The sequence below is a fragment of the Elephas maximus genome, chromosome 3, assembly GCF_024166365.1.
Source record: "Elephas maximus indicus isolate mEleMax1 chromosome 3, mEleMax1 primary haplotype, whole genome shotgun sequence".
NCBI lineage: Eukaryota > Metazoa > Chordata > Mammalia > Proboscidea > Elephantidae > Elephas > Elephas maximus.
The window spans coordinates 134601818-134629070 of NC_064821.1; the positions used below are offsets into that span (position 1 = coordinate 134601818).

The 27253-nt window shown below is 36.2% G+C and overlaps 1 protein-coding gene across 2 annotated transcripts in view; it reads right to left on the bottom strand.

Moving 5' to 3' along the window:
* SYDE2 (synapse defective Rho GTPase homolog 2) overlaps positions 1-27253 on the bottom strand; it is a 56307-nt gene that overhangs the window by 18942 nt on the left and 10112 nt on the right. For both annotated transcript variants that reach the window (XM_049879649.1, XM_049879650.1), the window contains exons 2-5: positions 24883-25560; positions 20117-21219; positions 16075-16201; positions 7047-7228 (exon numbers count right to left, since the gene is read on the bottom strand). In XM_049879649.1, coding sequence (XP_049735606.1) covers positions 7047-7228; positions 16075-16201; positions 20117-21219; positions 24883-25560 — 2090 coding nt within the window. The remainder of the gene's footprint in view (positions 1-7046; positions 7229-16074; positions 16202-20116; positions 21220-24882; positions 25561-27253) is intronic.

Here is a 27253-nt window from a genome sequence, read left to right on the forward strand (position 1 = left end):
AGAAACACGATCCGTCTATATGCTGCCTACAAGAGACACACCTTAGACTTAGAGACACAAACAACCTAAAACTCAAAGGATGGAAAAAAATATATCAAGCAAACAACAATCAAAAAAAGAGCAGGAGTAGCAATATTAATTTCTGACAAAATAGACTTTAAAGTTAAATCTACCACAAAAGATAAAGAAGGACACTACATAATGATTAAAGGGACAATAGACCAGGAAGATATAACCACATTAAATATTTATGCACCCAATGACAGGGCTGCAAGATACATAAAACACACTTTAACAAAACTGAAAAGTGAGATAGACACCTCCACAATTATAGTAGGAGAATTCAACACACCGCTTTCGGAGGACAGGACTTCCAGTAAGAAGCTCAATAGAGACACGGAAGACCTAATTGCTACAATCAACCAAATTGACCTCATAGACTTATACAGAACACTCCACCCAACAGCTGCAAACTATACTTTTTTTTTTCTAGAGCACATGGAACATTCTCTAGAATAGACCACATATTAGGTCATAAAACAAACCTCTGCAGAATCCAAAACATCGAAATATTACAAAGCATCTTCTCAGACCACAAGGCCATAAAAGTGGAAATCAATAACAGAAAAATTAGGGAAAAGAAATCAAATACTTGGAAACTGAACAATACCCTGCTCAAAAAAGACTGGGTTATAGAAGACATTAAGGAGGGAATAAAGAAATTCATAGAATGCAATGAGAATGAAAACACTTCCTATCAAAACGTCTGGGACACAGCAAAAGCAGCGCTCAGAGGTCAATTTATATCGATACATGCACACATACAAAAAGAAGAAAGAGCCAAAATCAGAGAACTGTCCCTACAACTTAAACAAATAGAAAGTGAGCAACAAAAGAATCCATCAGGCACCAGAAGAAAAGAAATGATAACAATTAGAGCTGAACTAAATGAATTAGAGAACAGAAAAACAGTTGAAAGAATTAACAAAGCCAAAGCTGGTTCTTTGAAAAAATTAACAAAATTGATAAACCATTGGCCAGACTGACTAAAGAAATACAGGAAAGGAAACAAATAACCCGAATAAGAAACGAGATGGGCCACATCACAACAGACCCAACTGAAATTAAAAGAATCATATCAGATTATTACGAAAAATTGTACTCTAACAAATTTGCAAACCTAGAAGAAATGGAGGAATTCCTAGAAAAATACTACCTACCTAAACTAACACAATCAGAACAACTAAAGAGACCCATAACAAAAAAAGAGATTGAAAAGGTAATCAAAAAACTCCCAACAAAAAAAAGCCCTGGCCCGGACGGCTTTACTGCAGAGTTCTACCAAACTTTCAGAGAAGAGTTAACACCACTATTACTAAAGGTATTTCAAAGCATAGAAAATGATGGAATACTACTTAACTCATTCTATGAAGCCACCATATCCCTGATACCAAAACCAGGTAAAGACATCACAAAAAAAGAAAATTACAGACCTATATCCCTCATGAACATAGATGCAAAAATCCTCAACAAAATTCTAGGCAATAGAATTCAACAACATATCAAAAAAATAATGCACCACGACCAAGTGGGATTTATACAAGGTATGCAAGGCTGGTTTAATATTAGAAAAACCATTAATGTAATCCACCATATAAATAAAACAAAAGATAAAAACCACATGATTTTATCAATTGATACAGAAAAGGCATTTGACAAAGTCCAACACCCATTCATGATAAAAACTCTCAGCAAAATAGGAATTGAAGGAAAATTCCTCAACATAATAAAGGGCATTTATACAAAGCCAACAGCCAACATCACTCTAAATGCAGACAGCCTGAAAGCATTTCCCTTGAGAACGGGAACCAGACAAGGATGCCCTTAATTACCGCTCTTATTCAACATTGTGCTGGATGTCCTAGCCAGAGCAATTCGGCTAGACAAAGAAATAAAGGGCATCCGGATTGACAAGGAGGAAGTAAAATTATCTCTATTTGCAGATGACATGATCTTATACACAGAAAACCCTAAGGAATCCTCCAGAAAACTACCAAAACTAATAGAAGAGTTTGGCAGAGTCTCAGGTTATAAGATAAACATACAAAAATCACTTGGATTCCTCTACATCAACAAAAAGAACATTGAAGAGGAAATCACCAAATCAATACCATTCACAGTAGCCCCCAAGAAGATAAAATACTTAGGAATAAATGTTACCAAAGGTGTAAAAGACCTATACAAAGAAAACTACAAAGCACTACTACAAGAAATTAAAAAGGACCTACATAAGTGGAAAAACATACCTTGCTCATGGATAGGAAGACTTAACATACTAAAAATGTCTATTCTACCAAAAGCCATCTATACATACCATACACTTCCGATCCAAATTCCAATGACATTTTTTAACGTGATAGAGAAACAAATCACCAACTTCATATGGAAGGGAAAGAAGCCCCGGATAAGTAAAGCATTACTGAAAAAGAAGAAGAAAGTGGGAGGCCTCACTCTACCTGATTTTAGAACCTATTATACAGCCACAGTAGTCAAAACAGCCTGGTATTGGTACAACAACAGGCACATAGACCAATGGAACAGAATTGAGAACCCAGATATAAATCCATCCACCTCTGAGTAGCTGATATTTGACAAAGGCCCAGTGTCAGTTAATTGGGGAAAAGATAGTCTTTTTGACAAATGGTGCTGGCATAACTGGATATCCATGTGCAAAAAAATGAAACAGGACCCATACCTCACACCATGCACAAACATTAACTCCAAGTGGATCAAAGACCTAAACATAAAGACTAAAACGATAAAGATCATGGAAGAAAAAATAGGGACAACGTTAGGAGCCCTAATACAAGGCATAAACAAAATACAAAACATTACCAAAAATGACGAAGAGAAACCAGATAACTGGGAGCTCCTAAAAATCAAACACCTATGCTCATCTAAAGACTTCACCAAAAGAGGAAAAAGACCACCTACAGATTGGGAAAGAATTTTCAGCTATGACATCTCTGACCAGCACCTGATCTCTAAAATCTATATGATTCTGTCAAAACTCAACCACAAAAAGACAAACAACCCAATCAAGAAGTGGGCAAAGGATATGAACATACACTTCATGAAAGAAGATATTCAGGCAGCTAACAGATACATGAAAAAATGCTCCCGATCATTAGCCATTAGAGAAATGCAAATTAAAACTACGATGAGATTCCATCTCACTCCAACAAGGCTGGCATTAATCCAAAAAACACAAAATAACAAATGTTGGAGAGGCTGCGGAGAGATTGGAACTCTTATACACTGCTGGTGGGAATGTAAAACGGTACAACCACTTTGGAAATCTATCTGGCGTTATCTTAAACAGTTAGAAATAGAACTACCATACAACCCAGAAATCCCACTCCTTGGAATATACCCTAGAGAAATAAGAGCCTTTCCACGAACAGATATATGCACACCCATGTTTATTGCAGCATTGTTTACAATAGCAAAAAGCTGGAAGCAACCAAGGTGTCCATCAATGGACGAATGGTTAAATAAATTATGATATATTCACACAATGGAATATTACGCATCGATAAAGAACAGTGACGATTCTGTGAAACATTTCACAACATGGAGGAACCTGGAAGGCATTATGCTGAGTGAAATTAGTCAGAGGCAAAAGGACAAATATTGTATAAGACCACTATTATAAGATCTTGAGAAATAGTATAAACTGAGAAGAACACATACTTTTGTGGTTACGAGGCGAGGCGAGGAGGGAGGGAGGGTAGGAGACGGTTATTTACTGATTAGTTAGTAGATAAGAACTACTTTAGGTGAAGGGAAGGACAATACTCAATACATGGAAGGTCAGCTCAACTGGACTGGACCAAAAGCAAAGAAGTTTCCGGGATAAAATGAATGCTTCGAAGGTCAGTGGAGCAAGGGCGGGGGTTTGGGGACTATGGCTTAAGGGGACTTCTAAGTCAATTGGTAAAATAATTCTATTATGAAAACATTCTGCATCCCACTTTGAAGTGTGGCATCTGGGGTCTTAAATGCTAACAAGCGGCCATCTAAGATGCATCAATTGGTCTCAACCCACCTGGATCAAAGGAGAATGAAGAACACCAAGGTCACACGATAACTGTGAGCCCAAGAGACAGAAAGGGCCACATGAACCAGAGACTTACATCATCCTTAGACCAGAAGAACTAGATGGTGCCCGGCCACAACCGATGACTTGCCCTGACAGGGAGCACAACAGAGAACCCCTGAGGGAGCAGGAGAACAGTGGGATGCAGACCCCAAATTCTCATAAAAAGACCATACTTAATGGTCTGACTGAGACTAGAGGAATCCCGGTGGTCATGGTCCCCAAACCTTCTGTTGGCCCAGGACAGGAAAACCATTCCCAAAGACAACTCGTCAGACATGGAAGGGACTGGACAATGGGTTGGAGAGAGATGCTGATGAAGAATGAACTACTTGTATCAGGTGGACACTTGAGACTGATGGCATCTCCTGTCTGGAGGGGAGATAGGAGGGTAGAGAGGGTTAGAAACTGACAAAACCGTCATGAAAGGAGAGACTGGAAGGAGGGAGCGGGGTGACTCAGGGGGAGAGTAAGTGGGAGTATGGAGTAAGGTGTATATAAGCTTATATGTGACAGATTGACTTGATTTGTACACTTTCACTTAAAGCACAATAAAAATTATTAAAAAAAAAAAAATCCTCAAAGAAACTAGTAAGGGAAGTAGGCCCAAGAAGTGGAATGGCCAGTAGTATTTTATTTAGGTTTAAGTAATTATGCAAAGGAGTAATGTTTTTTTGAGGTATCGTTATATAACCAATCGTTTAATAATAACTGTGTAATTTCTTCTTTATGAAGTGCACTGAAGAAATGTCAAATAAAAAGTGTAAGTTAAAAATCTTATATACAAAGAAGAAATCAAGATGGCATATTATTTCTGGTGCCAAAAGGGACTATTAGATTTGGTGATTAGGAGGTTATTAGTAATCTTGGCAAGAACAAGTTCACAGAGATGAAGTAGGAACCAGGTTGCAATGTGTCTAATAGTAAATGAGTGTGAAGAAGTGATGACAGCAAAGATAGGCATTCTCTCAATGTCTGGGTGTGAAGGGAAGGAATGAAGGCAGATATGAAAACTAGACAAGATAATAATTGATATTTTGAAATCAAAACAAGTCAAATATATGAATCATAAAAGAATGCAGATAATAAATATTTGCTTCTGCCTCTTTTTCACTATACATTTCCTAACACAAATGGGACTCCACATACGTTGACCTATTAAGGCTATTGTCAGTGCATTATAACTGAAACATTCACATTCAGACACACACATAACCCAGCGCCGAACCACAAATGGTTAAATATGTTAGGTTCAATCTCAAAGGCAAATAAAGAAATCAAACTTGAAATAGGATGCTTGTTTTTGGTCTGCTAAGTAAGTGAGCCAAAAATGTAATTGCTATGTCTCTTTTGAAGCCTAATCTGAAAACACGCATTAAGAGCATTTAAAGCAGCTATTCCACTTCTGAGATTCTATTCTAAATAAATAATTCTAACTGAAAAGAAACCTCTATGTACAAATATAAACAAAAAGGTTAAAAACCTAGATATTACATCAAAGGGCATAGTGACAGATTATGTCAGATTCAATCAATGGAATATTATGCATACTTCCAGAAAGGCTGTTCACAGTGTGAGCTTTATAATCAGACCTAATTTGTGTGGCTGACTACAACACTCGCAAGCTATATAACCTTGGGCAAGTGATTTAAATTGCCTGACACTTGTTTTCTTCATCTGTAAAGAGGCACTTATAATTTTGCCAAGTGTTGGAGAGGGAATATTTCTACCCCTTCACACCACCCTCCTGCTTCTACCCATTTCTTCTCCAAAAGGAGAAGCAATTGCTAACCTAATTGGACAGAGACCAGAACACTCAGGCGACCACAGTAAACTAGTAGATAAGTTATTGGGTTTACTTTAAGTTTCTTCCCACTCATTTTTGCAGTTGCTGCCCCTATATGGTTAGCAAATCCAGGCAAAGTCAGTCTCATCTGGACAAGCCCAGCCATGTGTCTGTCTCTTATTTTTTCTTTTTGTTTTAAGGAACAACAGCTGAAGCGAAGCTAATGCTCGTTCTGCAGACTCAGCTATCCTTCTGTCTCTCCTGTAGGCATACCTGAGGATTCTGGTTCCAAGATGTAGACCGTAGGGAAGAGGGCAATCGAAAAAGGTAAGAAGGAAGGAAATGGGGAAGGGGAGGCTGCTTATGTTTTGAGCCCATGTATATGACCAGTTTTCATCAATTTAAATATTTATGTTATAATGCCAAGTTTTAAAAACCAATCCCCCAAAATGGTTAAAAAGTGCCTATAAAAAAAGTTCACAACCATATTTTTAAAATACTAAGAGGAAATACTCCAAAATATTCATCATAATTGCCTCTGGATATTGATCATTGTTATTTTCCATTCCTCTTTTTATAAGTGTATATTTTTTAACAAAAATAAAAATAAGTAAATGATAATAAATAAATATAAATTTAAAATAATAAAAACCCAAAATAATAAAAATAAATAATAACAAAATAAAATTTATAGGGAGTAGTATTCTTGTCTTGGTAAAAATCACATACAAAAAAATGGCTTTCTAGATTTAATCTGTTTAAGAAGCAGTTTTTAGTGTAGTCTGTTTAAAAAGCAATAAAACCCATAAACCAAACCCATTGCCATCGAGTCAATTCTGACCCACAGCAATCCTACAGGACAGAGTAGAACTGCCCCACAGAGTTTCTAAGGTGCGCCTGGCAGATTCGAACTGCCAACCCTTTGGTTAGCAGCCGTAGCACTTAGCCACTATGCCACCAGGGCTTCCGAAAGCAATAAAAGCAGAGCTTAAACCTATGAATGCCACAAATGTCAAAAACATAAAATATCATTTGTAGCTTGGGAGCTAAGTGTAATTCATTAGCTGACTTTCAGGAAAAACACACACCAATCACGCTTACCTTCTCAACATCAGGCAGACAATCCAGCAGGTCAACAGCGTACTTGGAGTCGCCTGGGGTATTCTCACAACCATTTAATGACATTTTTAAAGGATTTTTTGCTATTGCATCTAATACGGCTTCATAAAGCTGCTTTGTTATCAGAGGAGAAGGAAGTTCTCTTAAATAATCCTTAAGAACACCTTTAAAGAACAAACAAACAAATAAACGAACTAGAAACAGTTGGCTATTGGTCTTCAGAGTGAAATGAAGAGCTACGGTAATTTTTTTTTAATGTAAGTACTATTGTGGCCAGCTCTTCTAATATTCTGAAAACAATAAAAGCAATAACACGAAAAGTATTATAACAAAACACTAGCATTTTGCATTCCCATAAGTTGCCCTTTTGTTTTGAAAGCATGCTAAATATGCATATATATAATATCAAATTACCATACATATTAGGTTTGTTTTTCATAAAGTAAGCTGTTCTTAATCCATATACCCTATTAATTTCCCCTCCAAGAAAAAGCCCCTCTAAATGGATATAAAACAAAAGCTAAGTAAGCAAGGCACACTAATACTAACTGCCAATAATTCTAATAGTAAGAATTTTGAGTTTCTAGACTTTAAATTAATAGTGAAAGAATACCAGTGGTCCAAAGCCCTTGCAAATAAATAAGATTATATGCTTCCTCTTTAATACAGGAGATGTGTTTTATGTATTTATACTAGATAGCTGGATAATCTCAAATACTACACTCTCCTGTGAAAGAAAAAAAAATCATTTCTAAAACCAAACAAATAAAACCAAAAGCCAAGAACAGAAAACATCAGACCTGTCACCACAAAAGGAGTGAGGGAAATCAATTGCAAACACAGCCCAAGTGCTTATGATCGAAGAGATATTACCTATAGTAAAGGAAACAAGAAAGAGTAATGGTTGTTTCATATAAGCAAGGTAGACAAGGTACTAGCTAAAGGCTGGAATGTGATGACAAGGGAAAATAGAGTACTGATACCTAAAACCTAAATACATGCAATATTGATTGAGAACATGCTCTCAGATTAGCTGTAGTTTGAACTTAAACATGATCACATGGTAGCTTCCCATCTGATAATTCAGAAAATTTTAATAGACAGCAGTTGTTGTTGTGCACCGTCAAGTCGATTTCAACTCATCGCAACCCTATAGGACTGAGTAGAACTGCCCCATAGGATTTCCTAGGCTGGAATCTTTATAGAAGCAGACTGCCACATCTTTTCCCTCGAAACCACTGGTGAGTTTGAAGTGACAACCTTTCGGTTAGCAGCCAAACAAAGTCTCACTGTCACCTCTGATTTCATCCACCTTGTCCCCTACCACCTTAAAAAAAAAAAAAAAAAGTCCTCTATAATTAAAAGTGGCATTATTTCACTATTTTCTTATGCATCCTCCCAGTGTTTATGTAAATATAAATACATTACTATTCATCCCATGTTCTTACGTTAAAGATAGCATATATGTCATACTTGTTTCTTGCTTTTCCATTTAACATCATATCCTAGAAATCTTTTCATTTCAGTACACAGAGAGCTTCCTCAATCTTTTTTACAGCCACGTCATTGTACTCCATTGTATTGATGTCCCACAGTTTTTTTTAATTCAATCCCCTACAGATGGACTTTTAGATTGTTTCTAATCTTTCGTTACTCCAAACCATACTACAATGAATAACTCTGCACATGGTCACTCTGTATGTATACAGATATGACTGTAGGATAAATTCCCAAAGCAGGGCTGTTAAATCAAAGGGTAAATACATTTGTAATTCAAGGTAATCTTAACACAAGCCAGAAGGGTTTTCTGTAGAAATTGACAAAGTGATTCTACAATTCATATGGAAATGCAAAGGACCTAGAATAACTAAAAGAACTTTAGAAAAAAAAAAAAGTTGGAGACTTACAGTACTTGAATTCAAGACTCATTGTAAAGCCATAATAATCAAGACAGTGAGATTTTGGCATAACATAGATAAACAGATCAATGAAACAAAATAGAGTCCAAAAGGAAATGAACACATATATGGTCAATTTGTTTTTGACAAAAATGTCAATGCAATTTAGCGGAGAAAAAGTCTTTTCATCAAACAGTGCTGGAACAACTGGATAGCTATATGTAAAAAATAAACATCAATCCATACATCATACCGTATACAGACATTAATTCAAAATGGATCAGAGGCCTAAATGTAAAACCATAAAACCTCTAGAAAAAAACATGGCAGAAAATATTTGTGACTTTAGGTTACGGAAAGATTATATACAACACCAAAAGCAGCATCCACAAAAGAAAACACTGATAAAATTAACTTCTGTTCTTCAAAAGACAGTGAGTAAAAAAATGAAATAACAACCTAAAGATTGGGAAAAAATATTTGCAAATCACATGTCTGATAAAGTATTTGTATCCACAATATATAAGGAACTTTAAAACTTCAATAATAAGAAAATCAACATGCTAATTTTTAAAATGAGAAAAAAAATTTTGAATAGATGTTTCATAAGTGAAAATACACAGATGGTAAATAAGCATTGGAAAAGAGGCTCACTATTATTAGTTGCTAGGTAATGCAAAATTAAAGTCACAATGAGATACCACTATATACCTATCAGAATGGCTAAAATTAAAAGATTGGTTATACCAGAGTAACAACTGCAATTCTCACATATTGCTGGTAGGAATGTAAAACTGGAAAATAGTCTGGCAATTTCTTAATAAGTTAAGCACATACCTACCATGTGTATGAACCAGCCATTCCACTCCTAGGTATTTACCCAAGAGAAATGAAAGTAAACGCCCACACAAAGACTGATACACATATGATCATAGCAGCTTTTGTAATAGCACAAAAGTGGAAACAACACAAATGTTTATCAACGAATGAATGATAAACCAATGGCAGGATATTGACACAGCAGAATACTATTTAGCAATAAAAAGGAATGGACTATTGATACACGCTAATAATACAGATGAATCTCAAAACAACTATCTAATAAAAGGAACCAGACAATATAAAAGAATATATTCTATGATTCCATTTATATAAAATTCTAATAACTATGTATATATTTAGGATCCCTGGTGGCACAGTGGTTAAGCACTCGGCTGCAAACGGAAAGGTCAGTGGCTCAAGCCCACCAGCGGCTCCGAGGGAGAAAGTTTTGGCAGGCTGCTTCCATAAGGATTTACAGTCTTGGAAACCCTATGGGGCAGTTCTACTTTGTCCTATAGGGTCGCTATCAGTCAGAATCAACTCGATGACAATGGGTTTTTTGGGTTTTTTTTTTTGGCTTTTATGTATATATTTATATATATAGTTACATATAAAGTTAGCAGTTTGAACCTACCCAGAGGCACCTCGGAAAACAGGCCTGGTCATCTGCTTCTGAAAGGGCACCGCCTTGAAAACTCTATGGACACAGTTCTAGTCTGCACACACGGGGTCGTCATGAGTCAGAATCAACTCAACAGGAACAACAACAAATATATACATATATCTTATATATCATATACTCCTGTATAAAAACTAATCTATAATGGCAGAAAATAGATCAATGGTTGCCTCAGGACAGGGGACAGTGGGAGGAGACATGTGGGAGGGAAGCATTATAAATGGGCATGAGGAAACCTTTAGGGTAATTGTTATGTTCATTATCTTGATTGTGGTGATGGTTCCAGGATGTATACCCATGTCAAGACTTATCCAATTGTATATTTTAAATACATGTAGTTTATTATATGATAATTATACCTCAATAAAGCTGTGGGGGGAAAAAAGACTGATAATTGACATTCTGAAGCGGAGGTTTTGCCAGATGGATGGGATAGAGGGACAACTGGGCAAGGAAATTAAGGACATTTGCATGAAAGTAGCTGAAATGATGAACCATAAAATCTAATATGACTACAGGAGGAAATTAAGACAGAAGGGAACTGATCCAAGAAAAAATAAATTTAAGAATGACTAATGAGGTGAAAGACAGGAGCAGGAGCAGTAAGCGTGAGAGAACTTGACAGACAGAAAACTGCAGTTTACAGACCTAAATAAATTCCAAGTTTCAGAGGCAGAGCAATTCAGGATGATGACAAGAACCAAATTATGATTTTAGGAAAAGGTCACTGAAGTGGAGTTGACATAAAAAGGTCACTGGAGATTGCAGGAACTGAGAGTCTAAGATTCTGGATTGGTTATGTGCATTTTAATGTCACCCAGGATGATGACAGAACTTATGATGAAAATATACCATACGTGAGATATCAAAATTTGCAATGAATGAATTGGAGTATCCAAGAGTTCTATAAAAAAAAAAAACCAAAACCAAATCCGCTGCCGTCGAGTCGATTCCGACTCACAGCGACCCTACAGGGCAGAGTAGAACTGCCCCATAGTTTCCAAGGAGCGCCTGGCAGATTTTGAACTGTTGACCTTTTGGTTAGCAGCCGTAGCACTTAGCCGCTACACCACCAGGGTTTCCAAGAGTTCTATAGATGACGTTAAGTAAAAAGGGCACATACAGGTCGTGTACGCATGTGGCATAAGTTTCAAGAGAGCATAAGTTTCTACTTGTGTAGAAAGGTAATAACCTGGAAATAGCACCAGGGAGCCAAGGGAATACTGACCAAACTCCTTCCTTGACATATATGAAAAAGAGATAAAAATGCCTGGCACATCATGAGCAATCAAGACCTGTAAGCTGTAATAGTGATGACATGATAAAGTATTTGGTAGACAGCAGACATGCAAAACTTGTTTATTCTCATTCCTTAATTTATATCATGTGATCTTTACTCCCTTTACTTCTTTCAGTCTAAACCTACCTAAAATTAATAGCAATGTTCAACGTAAAGAGGACAATCGGAAATGCAATTTTCTGCAGCTGCCAAATAAAGACCCTACTAACCCTCTGGGGCATGATTAAAGAAAGGGATCCTGTATTTGTTCCTTGACAAAGCAAGACTTGTTAGTTCTTACAAAAACTCAATTTGCCCCCGTAGTTTGAGACTTGCCCTATAATGCAATTATATTAAATTAAAACCTAAAAGATAATTTTATAACTTAGTAAGACACATATTTCAAATATCATTATCCTTTATGTAATTAATATACTTTATGTAATTAATTACTTTATGTAATTAATATAAATGGAATATTAAATTAACTCAAGATCAAGATTATTTACTTCACTATAATTTGAAGGCAAATAAGGGGGCATTATTAACAAATACTGATTAAGCCTAAAGTATATTCAGTGCACATTATGTTCAGAGACAATCAGTGAAATTTTTAAATTCCTGTGTACAGTATCTAGTAAAAACTTTTTTAAAAATGATCCAATTATGTTACAGAGTTAATAAATGGTTACTACTGAAAAATTATGTTTTGTTTTCTCCAAATCAGGACTGGAGTTTTAAATCTAGCACTACACTTTCCTGGGATCCTAGCATGATGCTTTTGAGTGTCTGGGTGGTTCAAATGGTTACACGCTCAGCTGCTAACTGAAAGGCTGGAGGTTCAAATCCACCCAAACTTGCCTCAGAAGAAAGGCCTGGAAATCTGCTTCTGAAAAACCAACCATTGAAAACTTTATGGAGCACAGTTCTACTGTGACACAAACTGGGTCAGGCACGAGTCAGAACTGACTTGATGGCAACTGTTTTTTCTTGTTGTTGTTGCAGAACAGTATTCACAGTATAGCTGTGCTATAGATTGTTCTATGCCCCAGACACACATTAAACTGTGAACAAACTTCACATTCACTTCATTCGTTTCTCAGTTTTAGACCTACTGGGCCATTCATTATATTTCAGGGTTTACTCAGAAATGTGAGTTCCAGTGGAACAAACACATAAGGCAACACCATTACTGGCCAATTCCCCAAATCAGCAATACTTTATTCTGAGTCCCTGTGAGACTCTGTGTATAATTTATTGCAATTCCAAAGATATTTCTCAGACAAATCTTAAATCGTTTCACTGGCTTTTCATCAAAAAAGAAAATAGCTCTAGGTTCTTTCCATTACTGAAATGGAATAGTAAACAGAGTAGGGAGCCAAGGAATACCCACCCCAATTGTAAACTATGACAACTCTCAATTAAAAAGTTATAAATCTAATATTCATGGGCCTTTTATTCATATATCCTGCATATACTGCTAATTTCCAAAACTAAGGACCCTCTCTTAATAACAAATAATGAATTGAAATCGCATCATTTCATCTTAGCTATCTGTATGTGTTTGACATAATTTTTATTTCAAAAACAAGGCTTCACCAAGACAAAAATCCACTTTCATTTAGTTGTAGTGCACTTTCCAAAGAATTTCTGTTTATAAACTTTCTTTTTAATGTATTCATAAAATGGATCCTTTGCTGATTTTGTTAATTACATATCAACAAGGGAAAAACATCTTTCTTTTTGTGGAAATTAGAACCCTTTCTTCCTTTATTAAAAAATAAAAGTAAACATTTCTAATTTGCTAAAATTTATAAGGAAGAAAAAGTGCCTTGGTTTGTTTTCTCTTAAAATTAAAATGGTTGGGATAAAAGTTTTGGTTATTCAAAAGTATATACTGAATCCTGGAGCGGCTGGTGGATTCAAACTGCTGACCTTTTGGTTAGCAGCCTAACTCTTAACCACTCCACCACCAGGGCTCCATGAAAATACTGTCAATCAGAGTTCAGAGATTGATAACCTCAATTATTTGGAAAGCCTCAATCCTAAAAGTAAGCTTTATGTATTTCAACCAATAAAAATGTCTAAAATGTACAAGTTGAACCTTCCTCAAATTCTCACCCAGATAATTAATTGTGAGCAAAATAAGAAAGCAAATTAGAAGAGATAAACACCATTATTATGGCAAGACCGCTGGCTGCCGAGAGAAGAGAAAGAACTATCAAAATACATCAAACATCCAGAGATACATATTTAAGCATTACAGATGAAATGGTATGAACTATGAGATTGGCTTCAAAATAACCCAGGATTAACAAATAAACAAAAAAACCCAAACCTATCGCCAGTGAGTGGATCTGGAGTCATAGCAACCCTATATGAGAGAGCAGAGCTGCCCCTTAGGGTTTCCAAGGCTGTAACCTTTACAGAAGCAGGCTGCCACATCTTTCTCCCACAGAGTGGCTGGTGGGTTCAAACTGCTGCCGTTTCGGTTAGTAGCCAAATGCCTTAACCATTGAGTCACCAGGGCTCCAATCCAAGATTGGGGAGGACCAAATATGGGGTATAAAAGAAACAAGTTTATTCACGTGCTGATAATTATGGAAGCAGATAATGGATAAGGGAGGTTTATAATAGCATTCTCTCTACTTTCACATATGCTTGAATACTTTGATAATAAAAAGTAAAACAAGAAGCACAGAACTATATAAGCCAATAGCTCCTGAAGATATCGATAAGGTTATGAACTATTTCCTAATGGCCAAATTCAAAGACCTTTTCCTGTTCACATCTTATCTGATCTCTCCACAAAATGAAGCCTACACCACGTCCTTCCCATAACTCTGCTGTCTCTTGCTTCCCAATCTTTCTAATTTCTTCCCTTTCAATGTCTTTAACTATTTCTCCTTTCTTTTGCCTGTCTGAAAATCCCCTAAAGTTCCTGTCTTCTCAGATTTTACGGATAAATTGCATGGCTTTAATTACACCCACAGGACAAAACCAAAAACCCTGTTGCCTTTGATTCCAACTCATGGCAACCCAATGTGTTACAGAGTAGACCTGAGCTCTATAGGATTTTCTTGGCTATAATCTTTATGCAAACAGATCGCCAGGTCTTTCTTCCATGGCGCCGCTAGCTGGATTCGAATCGCCAACCTTTCTTTCGGTTAGTAGTCAAGTGTAAACTGCTTGCGCCACCAGGAACCTCCTAGAGGCCAAAACCAAAACCAAACCCATTGCTATCAAGTTGATTCCAACTTATAGTGACCCTTAAAGACAGAGTAGAACTACTTCACAGAGTTTCTAAGGAGCACCTGGTAGATTCGAACTGCTGACCTTGTGGTTAGCAGCTGTAGCACTTAACCACTATGGTACGAGGGTTTCCCCGCTAAAGGCCAAGGACCCTTAAATTGCCATTTTCCATCTCTATCTCTCAGGGTCACTAGAAGAATATTTTCAGTGCTATACAATACCACTTGAGTGAGTAAAGAGACACTTCAAATTCTACCACATCCTCTCCTTAAGGACAGATGAGCACTTTCAGTTTTGCTTGACACATCCACTTATGTCTCCTATTTGCACCTCAAATTCAATGTATTTGAAACCCAATTCATAATCTACATTTTCCTACTAAAAGCAGTAGCTGTCCTCCCAGCTTTCTTATTTCTGCTAACGGTCATGGCGTTATTCTCCCAATCAACCAGGTCTCAAACTCAAAGTCATTTTTGCCTGGACTGCTCTTTCTTCACATTCTTTCAGTTCCATTCTTTCCTACTTCTACTGCCAGAAACTTCTTCAGTACTCATCACCTCTTTGCTGGGACTACTGTCAAAGCTTCCTAACTGATTTTCCCTCTGGTCTTTTCCAATCTCAATCCATCACATAGAGTTGCCAGATTAATATTTCTGAAGACTATCTCTGACCATTTTGCTCCCCTGCTCAAAAATCTTAATGGATCCTCTCTGCCTATTAAATAAATCTAAACCATCTAATGAGATAGTCAACACCCTTCACATTATCTAAGCTCCAGTCAACTGATCTTCCATGGCATTTTATTTACACCTATGTGAAGGTACTCTTTCTCTCTGCTGGCTACCACAGCTAATTGAGTATAGGTACTACTTTCCCCCAACCTTTGTTGGCTGTTTGCAGGCAAGGAAGATATCCTAGTATCTCTCCACAGAAAGTAACATAGTAGTATTTGTGAAAGAAGGAAAGTAAGACTACAGAATAAAACCAAATTAATTTAGGTTCCAAAATTGTATTTCAGTTCTTTTTCCTGCAGATATAGTCTTTCCAAAATGAGTACATAAAATAAAATCTATTTATTACCTGTTATTACATTTATATCTGGGTACTGGTTTTCACACAAACCAACAGCTTTGCTATCCCTCTCAAAAGCCTCTCGAAGTTCTTTCTTGACTGCAGCCGAACCACATAATCGATAGAGGCCTACTACCTAGAAATAAAATTATGACCACATTATGGTAAATTAGATAAAGAGAAAATATAATAGCACAGCATGTATAAATCACACAAAATTGGCAATGCTATATGTTCTGATATACTTAATTAAAAAACCTCAAACACAGCTTCTGAAATCTCACTGTAGACTATATTAATTAGTTTAATAAAAACTTGCTATTCTTCATTTAAATTCAAACAATATACTATTTCTATATGCTGGCTATCTTAAGTAAAGATTCCTCCCCTTTTGCTTTATATGCTCAACCAGTATCTCCATGTCCCAAGAACTTATCCTTTAACATCCTTTGTTCTAGACTGAAGCAGTGCAGCATAGTGGTTAAACAAGGGTTTCGGAGTCTTAAAGCCCCACTCTACCACTTCTCGTTTGGTGAACTTCGGCAAGTTATTTAATCTCTTTAAAACTCAGTTGCTTTATCTAGAAAATACATATATAGTTGAAATAAGATTCTACAGTACTATTTATGTAAAGCTAGCATTTTAGAAAAAAATAGATTCTCAAGAAATAAAAGTAAACCGAGGGTTTTTTTTTAACTTGTCAAATTAATTGTTTATAAAGTGATGAAGGGAATTTAATAGTATATTAAAGGTAAAATAAAACCTCTAGTTCAAAATTTATATAACATGCACAGACTACCACTCCCCAATCTATACTGAATAGATTTGTTTTTTAAACTGTTCATACCGGTTCTAAGTCTTAAGAAGCTTACCACAAATTCATGGATAGGAAATTAACATGGTCTCTGTAAACAGAAAACATGCCTGACTAATCTATCAAAGTTCTTTAGAAGAATAAACCTTCAAGAAAATTAAGAAAAAGTGGTTGTCATCTATACTTCCACATCAAAGACTACTTAGGAAGCTCAATCACCTTGAATTGAAGGAAGAGTTACTGATAAAGAAATTACTTCAAGAGAGGAATAAGGTAAAAACAAACAACAGGGATCCCCAAGGATTTGAATTTAAAAATCACTTTATAATGTTATAAATGACCCAGAGGACAAAGTGCACAATGAAATTTCTAGGTTTACTTATGACACTAAGCTCTTCTTAGTCATTAAATACAAACAGGTAAAACAGAGTACAGAAAAAATGTTACAAGACTTTGCAGGAATTTAGGTAAGTGGCAAGTAGGTCTCAATGTGGGAAAGTGTCAATAACAGAAACAGGGAAATGTTATCCAAAATATTTGAGATAAGCTATTAAGTATTCATTGAAAAACAGTAAAGAACCTAAAGCTATTTCTAAGAGATGGTAATGCAAGGTGCTGCTGCATTCCAAAGGATTAACGTAATATGGGAAGCCAAGGAATGTGCTGGGAAGAAAATCCAAATTTTCTACTCTTATTCAAATTCATGGTGCATTGAGAATACCATGTGCTATTCTGGCCACGTCATCTCAAGAAAGACACAGTAAAATTGGAGATGGTCCAGAAAATGAAGCTAAAGCATTAAACAGGATCAAAGGAAATGCCACCTACCACATTAGAAAAAACTAAATTTATTAGAGACAGTCAAAAGAGTAATACTTAAAAAAAAAAAAAAATTTTTTTTTTTTAATACTTAAGTGTTCCCAAATCCCATAATACTACAGAAAAAAGATGTTTCCTCTTGAACTTGAAGAGATGAGTCCAGAACAAATTAAAGTGCTTACTACTTCAATAGTAGGTAACATATTAATGTAACATGTTATCCGAAAAAGCTCAAATTACAAAGATAAACTTTAAAAAGACAAGAATAAATGAAAGGAAGATCTAATACTGGCATTTCAAGGAAAGGGTTTTTAGAACATATCCCTAGTTTCAGAGGCTGACTTCTCAAATCAAGCACTTGCAGTACATGCTTGATGCCTCTATCAGATGGACCATGAGTATGATCTCTGCAGTAATTTTTCCCACTGGAAGCAGAGGATGGGTGGTAGTAGTACTCAAAGCTTTTGGAAGATACAAAGGTCCATGGCACAAATTATTTCCATATGAATCTATCAAAATCTGATTTGCACAGTGAAAAAGGAAAAAATTTAAAGGTAAACAGAATTTAAACAGTATTGTTGTTGGGTGCCATCGAATTGATCCCAACGCACAGCTATCCCATGTGACAGGGTAGAACTACCCACAGGATTTTCTTGGCTGTAATCTTTACAGGAGCAGGTTACCAAGATTTTCTCCTGAGGAGTGGCTGGGTGGGTTCCAACCAACAACCTTTCCGTTAGCAGCTGAACACTTAACCACTGCACCACCAAGGCTCCTTTAAACAGTAGGCCAGTCTGTAAAATTAAGGCATAATAAACCTAACTTTGTGTGTAGAGGGACGGGAAGGGGAGGAAAAAGCAAAAGAAACAAAATGAAGAAGGTCTTTAAAAAGTGCAATTCCAAATGCACAATGTAAATGTTACTTTTTAGTTCACTGGAAATAATTTTTCATTAATGAAATCTTTCTAAACCTTAAGTATAGATATAAAAAGGACTGCTAAAAATATTTCTTGGTACTTAAGTTATAATAGTCTTAGATACTTGCTCTTTATAAACTATTTCAGAAAATAGGCTGTAAAAGTACAGTGCTATTTGAGTTACTTATTTTAATATTCAATTATAAAAGTTTCTGTTTAATAAACTTTTATTTATTAGTAAAATAATTAATAAAATAAAGCCCTCCTAATCTCTGAACTTTTTACAGGCTGCCAGAGGAAAATGACAGAGAAGCTGTAACCAGATTTGGCCAGAAGTTGGATTTGAAACCAAAAGACCTCACTTCCACAAAGGCAACATAAACTGGGCTTTTCAGGATCATATATCTAAGTTAGAGGAGGTTTCAAGAGTTCAGATGTGCTACATCTTAGAGTCAGGAAGCGACTGTATCTACTTTTATAGACATAAGCAAGTAAGAATGAAAGAGATTAAGTGACTTGCCCAGCATTACACACAGCTAATTAATAATGGAGAAGAAACCAGAGTCCAGGTCTTCTACATCTTAATGCAAAACACTCACCTAAGCTGTTACTAGAGTTTCCATGTTAAGTTCAAAGTAAGCTATTTTAAATTCCTTTTTACATATAAAGAAATCATATTTCAGACATTTACTCTCAACATCTTTTATCTTTTTAACCAATGTTGTAAGTTCTAAAACTACTACAGCAGAAATATCTCAGACTATAATGATTTTTAGGCCTAATTTGTATCACAAAATAAGTATAAACAATTACTCGTATCTCAGAACAGTACCCTGAGTAAAATGCGGTTTCTCATCGTCAGAGTCCACATGCATTCACAAAAATAAAGATGAAGTCTACTAGCTGGCTATCATATACCTATCTTGCTACGAATAACACCAGGCTTTTTGTTTATTTGTTTTAGTGGGTTTACCTTTGCCTCCTTACTAAGAGAATGAGATGTGTTATTTGCAGGACCTCTCCTCAGCTTCCAGGGTATCCCAAATGTAAGAGAATAAGCTAACGCCTTCTAATGAGTGGAACTAAGGGGTAGTACTGAATAAGGACAGGGAGTTAATTTTAGGAATTAAGCAGGACTACAATATTCACTACTGGAACTCTCTACCATAGCAGCAGTGGACTATACAGAAGGACTCTGTAAATGAATTAGTCTGTGTCATCAGCTCTGGCTTGTCCTAGGAATGCCACTATAAAACATTCTTGACCTATAGGTATAAGGCCCACGTAGCTCTGTATCACAATATAAACTATGGAACCATAGAACATGCTCTTAATCATTGACAACACAGAGTATCCATTATACTCAAAACATTAATGAAATAAAGAATAAGAATGGGAAAATGTTCAGGTTTTTTTTTTTTTTTACCTCAAACTCCTTTCTCCAAAACTCACTATAAATAAATAATAAAGGAGGTAGTAGAGAAACACAGTGAAATGCTACCTGACAGCCTCTGTTTTCAATTTCCATAATACATTTCTTTATCAGGAGTGGCACCATCAAGCCTACATTTTCCTTCTCCACAACTTTCCGAATATCAACCCCAAATATTACTGGTTCACGATTTATATCCAGTCTATGAAGAGAATTCTCCCACTGTTCCATAAGGGTCACTTTCACATAAATAAGACCTCTAGGTTCAAGTCTGACAGCCAACCGATGTGTCTTTGTCACTCTGAACAAGGTGGGGAGAACAACTGTCCCATGACAACACACTCGATTTTTCCGTGGAGTAGGTTCCCAACTGAATACTACTAATTTCAAATGCTGTGCATTTTCAATTTCTATGTTGAAAGTATGATCCATGTCTAAAAAGGTTGTCCGACATGTGAGCAAAGCTGTTCTTGCTTTGTTTACTGAGTCTACCTGAATGGCACAAAAGACATCTTTTGAGTCTATCCGGGGTGGCTTTAAATCCTCAGCTCCATAGAAATGTACACTCATGAGTCCAGATATGTACTGTGAACACTTAGGTTGATCAGAAAAGCTATAATGTCTAAAAGCATCAATGTCTATTTCATTTTTGCTACAACTATTTGGAATTATTTCTTTTCCTTTTCCAAATTTGTTTTCAGATCCATGTTTGCTAGATTTAGTTATGAGTTCAGGTGAATCTCCATCACTGAGGTAACCACCTTTGCAGGAATACTTAGAATTCATAGAAGGTTTCTTCTGATAGCTGTGCTGAGAAGATACACTGGTATCAAGATGGTACCGGCTTATAACATTCCTCTTAGCAGCTGTGGTTGTGTTCCCAGAAGGCAGAATGACAGTATGATGAACTTCTTGATAGTTACATTTAGACAAAGGAGGAGTATTATCTGGACTGCTTATGTAATTCAGGGTTCCTTTAACACTCAGCTTTCGGCTAAGTTCTGGCAACTTTTTCATTTTCATGGAAAGTTTCCTCACAGTTCGTGGAGATTTTATTTTATCCGGGAAAGACCAATTAATTGAATTGCCTTTTTTCACAGGGCTAGGACTTGGAGAACATGGTTCTGTAACTCCCAGTTCAGTCTTACTTGTAGTAGCTAGGATCCCAGGACCTTTAAAAAAAAAAAAAAGGATATTACTAAGCAATATGTTTTGATTCCTTCTTTTGCTTTTATATAATCAACTAAACAAGCTCTCACATGGAGAGAAATTCTTCTCCTGTCTCATCTCAAGGAAAAAGATGTCAGGTTCAAGTAGAATAGCAACAATCTCTAAACGGTGTCTAATAGAAAGAAGCATCTCCCTCTCCATCTACTTCTCTGTTCTGAAGATTTTGAGGAAGGGTAATATAGGTTCCTTTTAAATCTTTTCCACTCCAAAATACCTCAGCAAGTACTTTATTTTATAACCTTAAACAGCAGTTAGCAGAGAAAACAGGAAAAGCTGTCTATTTTAAAATGTTTATGTCAACTAGAAGTCCTATACTATTATAAAGGTATTTCATCTATATTTATAATGCTCTAAAAACTCAATTTTATCCCAAAGGAGCACTGCTTTAAGGAAAAAAAAAAAAAGTTAATAACCAAAGAAGTTTATAATTTTGACAGCTAAGATTCCCTCCTTGTTCTAAAATTCTATGACAGCCTATCACCAAAGATTATATAGAATGAACTCTAGTCAATCAAAATAATCAAATGTTGAATATCATAAATATAACTGTGCAATTTTCAAAAGTATTAAGACATGTTCTTTCTTATATTATTCATGTACCGTAATTCCCTAGAATCTCAAAAGTTAAACTAAAGACTTGCCTTACAATTTTCAATGTTAAACATCAGTACAAAGGTATAAATAATTCTCCAAATTTTTCAGTTTTCACGGAGTAAAACCTTCAAATACTTCTGAATTTTTCTCTACACACAATAGCTTTATTCTTTTCTAAATGTCAAAATAACTCAGGCCTATTATTTAAAAAATTTGTTTTAATATAAAAAAGTACAACTAAAGTAGGTAATGGTCTAGACTGCACTACCTAGAGATTAACCATTATAAATACTTCGGTGAAAATATTAAAAATAGTAATAACACCACCAAACCAAAAAACCCATTGTTGTCCAGTTGATTCTGACTCATAGCAACCCTATAGGAGAGAGTAGAACCGCCATAAAGGGTTTCCGAGGGGTGGCTGGTAGATTCAAACTGCCGACCTTTTGGTTAGCAGCTGAGCTCTTAACCACTGTACCACCGAGGCACCGATAATAATACCAGTCAACATTTACTGGGTTACTTAGCATGCAAAGACACTCCTTTAGTTCTCACAACAGCCCTCTGAGTTAGATACCATTAACGCCCTGTTCTCTACGAGGAACATCAGGCACAGAGCTGTCTAATTTGTCTAGGATCACAAAGCTGGTAGTAGCAGAGCCAGGATTCGAACCTAAGGATAGGCTTCAGAGCCCATACTTTTAACTACTACACTTTCAGCCTATCCATTTTTCTAAACATTTCTCTGTCCATACATACACATTAATTTTTTTTAAAGACCTCTCTCAATTTTTATTAAAAAGTTAAATAGTTCAAATGGAACAATCAGAACGGAAATAATGAGAATGTTCAACCACTGTGAAGAATGTAACCAATGTCACCGAATAACTTGTACAGAAATTGTTGAATGGGAACCTGAATTGCTGTGTAAACCTTCACTGAAAACACAATAAAATATTACTAAAAAAAAAAGTTAGTTCAGTCCCCTCATTCAAAAATTTATGCAGACTAATCAATTTCATTTTAAAATTTGAACTTGTTCCTAGTAAGTTTTCAAACTAAGAAAGCAAAGTGAAAGTATCTATTAAAATCTAGTACTATATAAATTTAAACTATTACTTTAAAGAAAAACAATCCAGTATTATTCTAATTATGTGAAATTAATTTTTCATACTTTGTCTAACCATTCCTTATAGAGGAAGATCCCTACTGACCCTAATATCAGAAGCTAATCTATGAAGTATCATTTTCATCCCTGTTGTTGTTAAGTGCTGTCCACTCGGTTCCAACTCACAGCGACCCTATACGCACAAGAGAATGAAATACTGCCTGGTCCTGCACCATCCTCACAATCATTGTTACGCTTGAGCCCATTGTTTTATCCTTACATTTCACAATTAAAATAAGAAAAAAAGTTTTTATTCATTTCAAAGATCAATAAATTAAATTACCTTCTTAAAAGTATTAATATAACACTCCCCCAAGCCCCTTTATGTGTCCTAATGAAAAGAAGTGGTTTCTTTACAGAGAAAGGACTATTTTAACTATGCCTACTGGGCTTTTTCTGGTAAGCAGCTAATAAGAAATGTAGTGCTTGATAAACTGAACAAAGCATTCCCTTGTACCACACATCACAGTACAATTCTACTGCTTTACTAGTCTAAGACATTCCATAGCAAAAAAAAAGTATTTTCAGTATAGCTTTTCAGTGTTTCTTTCAAAATTGACACCATACAGTACACACTATTGTGTAACTCTTTTTCTCTTAACAATATAATATTTACTCCATGGCCCATTGTCCCTGAAAAAAGGATTAAAATCCAAGTAGTTTATTTGCAAAGTACAGAAACACTAGCAAGGAAGTGAGGAAATTCTGGGAAAGGAATGCAGCCAGTAGAAGGTAAATTATCAAGCCTGCAACCCCTATGGGTACCTGGAGCTTAACCTCATGAAAAATGTAGAATACTTGCCTCAGAATTATCCTACCCAAGGGGTAAGGAAGCTGTGGTAGTCATATACCAACTCCTGTCAGTCACTGGGTGAGGGGACTCCCCGGATGCCCTGCAGAAGACTCCTTATGAGTTCTGAAAAAGCCTTCAGGCAGAGATGCACTTGTGGTTGGAAGGAGGCTGCTCCCACAGAAGCAGTAAAACCCAAGCAATATAGGCAATGCACTGACAGCATCTGCTACACCCCACGTTTTTTAATATCCTACATCATCTGAAATTCTACAAATGACAATTCATATGAATAAAAACTCTGTGAATAAAAAAGAGCTGCTTTCGATTCAACATCTGATACTTGCAACTAAAACATGCCTTATGCTCTGTGTCCTGGGTAGTGTATCTAGGACTAAATATGAAAAGAAGCATACCAGAAAATCAACGGCAATGAAGGAATAACAAAACCATTAGGTCAAGCCATATGAAATGCTGTGTTCTGCAAAATCAAAAATGGCTGAATATGGAAACTTTATATGTTCCAACTTAATATATCAAACTTCAATTATTTCCTTTCTGGATTCCATACTACTATAGTGGATATTTGCAAGGTCTTTACTTTTGTCTCATTTCTTTTTTTCTTCTTCCTTTCCTTTGCCCATGAGGAAACTAGGGCATAGAAGCTAAGCAAACTAAGAACTACTGGTATACTGCAAATACAACTTTCTCAGCTGTGGCCAGGACAGGTATAAATGAATGAATGAAGCAAAATAAGATTTAAACAAGGAATATGTCTCTTCTACTCCTCGTGATTCCATTCGTTCAACTAAAAGTAATTACTATTTCAAAGGATCAACATATTAAAGCACAGTAGATTACAAAACAAAGTCTGTGATAGGAATAATTAAACCACCAACTATATAAAAATGTTTGCAAACCTTTTTACGTTTTCTTTATATTTGTGAAAATATATTCATTTCATGAGAAAAAGTACATCAATACAATAGACATCTTCTATATTTACTTTTAGCTACTGTGAAAGAATTCAAAAGGCAGACGTATGATCTTTACCTCCAAGGGGAGATTTCAACATGGGACTGTCCTCCACCATCATACCTTCCTGGGTCTTGTGTCCAGGCCTTTGCTTATACTGCTGCACAAATGAATGCATGGAATCGACAGGATTTGTTTCCTTTGACTGTGTGGTCTGAGCATCACCTGTGTGTTCAGAAGAGCGCAGCAAGTCTTCAGCATGCTGCTCAGCTTTGGTCAGGTCACAACCAGCCAATACTCTCGAACTAAGAGCAGGAAGCTTCAAAACAGCAGGGTTTGCCTCATCAAAACTAGAGGCAAGGTCATCATCCTCTGGAATGGGGTTGTACCATATTTCTCCTTCATCATCTGCATCATTTTCCTCGTTAAAGTCTAAAGAAGAGTTTCTGGATAATGAAGAGTTTGTGGCATTACACACCACATAAGTACAATAGTCTTCAGATGATTTGGGGAGTGCTTGTGATAGCTGGTGCTTAGGCAGAGACACAGGTGAGGTGGGCAAATTGCTTATATCTTGGTGTTTTGTATTTTCTTCTTCCAGATTAAGAGATCTCAGAGTGCTCTGATACAGCCAATTACGTTTCTTTGAAACCGTGATGGTGTTAAGTGGCTTATGACCTCTGAATTCAATACTATCCTTCAGATCTTCAAGTTCTCTTCTCTTCATGGAAGACTCATAGACATTTTCAAATAAATCTGTTACAAAGAAAAAAAAAAGGCAGAATATAATTCCTGGTATACCAGAAAGATGGGTCACTTCAGATCAGTTATTAAAGTACTACTTCAAAAAAGAAAAGTAATATTACTCACATTCAGGGACCAAAACTGAACAAGAAATACTTTGGATTTTTCCATCTATTACTTAGAAATCATACTATTAGGATATGCAATAAGAATTCTAAGAAAAAGAATATTCAAACTCTGAGACTGCATTTATAAAAACTACAGTGCTAGCAAGGAGCCCTGGTGGTACAGTGGTTATGTGCTCAGCTGCTAACCAAAAGGATAGTAGTTCAAACCCACCAGCCACTCTGCAGAAGAAAGATGTAGCAGTCTGTGTCCGTAAAGATTACAGCCTTGGAAACCATATGGGGCAGTTCGACAACAGCAGTGGGTTTGGTTTTTTGTTTTTGTTTTTTTTTGTTACAGTGCTACCAAAGCCTTACCCTAAGCAAAACATGCTTTATAAAAAGTTCATATAAAGTGCTTTGTATACACTATCCTTTTGATCAATGTTTGAATAATTTTCAACTCACTATTACAAGAACCAGTGAGTTGTTAGAAAACACATGTAATATTCCAACCTCTTCACACAAAGGTTAACTCTGAATAATCTTTTTAAAAAGTAGGCCTTAGCAATTACCAAAATTTCAACATAACAGTTGTCTCCTAACCACATAGTGTGGTAGCATCTCATGCAGGGTTCAAGTTCTAAATATCTAAGGCAAAAATCAAAGAGCTAAAATTACCCTTGAAAATTACTTGGCCCCATTCTAGGACCTGGTATACTGTCTCACAGTAAGCACAACACAACTAGTCTTTCTTCCAGGAGCACAGATGACCATCCCTCTGCTTGAGCACCAGATAAAAGAGTTGACTTATCTTAATGGGCGGTATTGTACCATTCATGCATCCATTTATCCACCCACCCACCTACCTAAACCCATTACCGAGGAGTCGATTTCGACTTATAGCTACCCTATAGGACAGAGTAGAACTGCCCCATAGGGCCAAGGAGTGGCTGGTGGATCTGAACTGCTAAACTTTTGGTTAGCAGCTGTAGCTCCTAACCACTGCACCACCAGGGCTCCTACCACCTACCTACCTATCCTTAATTAAAAAGGAGAATCACATTCATGAACTCAGGCTCATTCCAGAGCAATACTCATTCACCTATATTGAGAGAACTTGATCTTGAATTCGAGTATCTATTTCTCTGAGTGAACAGAGTTATTTTTGCATATATTAAATGCTAATATGTTGCCATTCCACTGTAATCTTAATCTAAATAAAGTTTTTCGTACTCTTTTCCAATTTGAGTGGTTAAGCACTTGGCTGCTAACTGAAAGGTCGGCGGTTCGAACCCACCAGCTGCTCCACAGGAGAAAGATATTGCAGTTTACTTCCGTAAAGATTTACAGCCTTGGGAACCCTATGGAGCAGTTCTCCTCTGTCCTACAGGCTTGCAATGAGATAGAATTAAATTCGAAGGCAACGGGTTTGGTTTGGACCCACATTTAGAGGCGTCTTGGTGGCACAGTGGTTAAGCACTTGGATGTTAATTGAAAGATCAGCAGTTCAAACCCACCAGCCGCTCCACAGGAAAAAAATATGGCAGTCTGCTTCTGTAAGCATTTACAGACTTGGAAACTCTATGGGACAGTTCTAC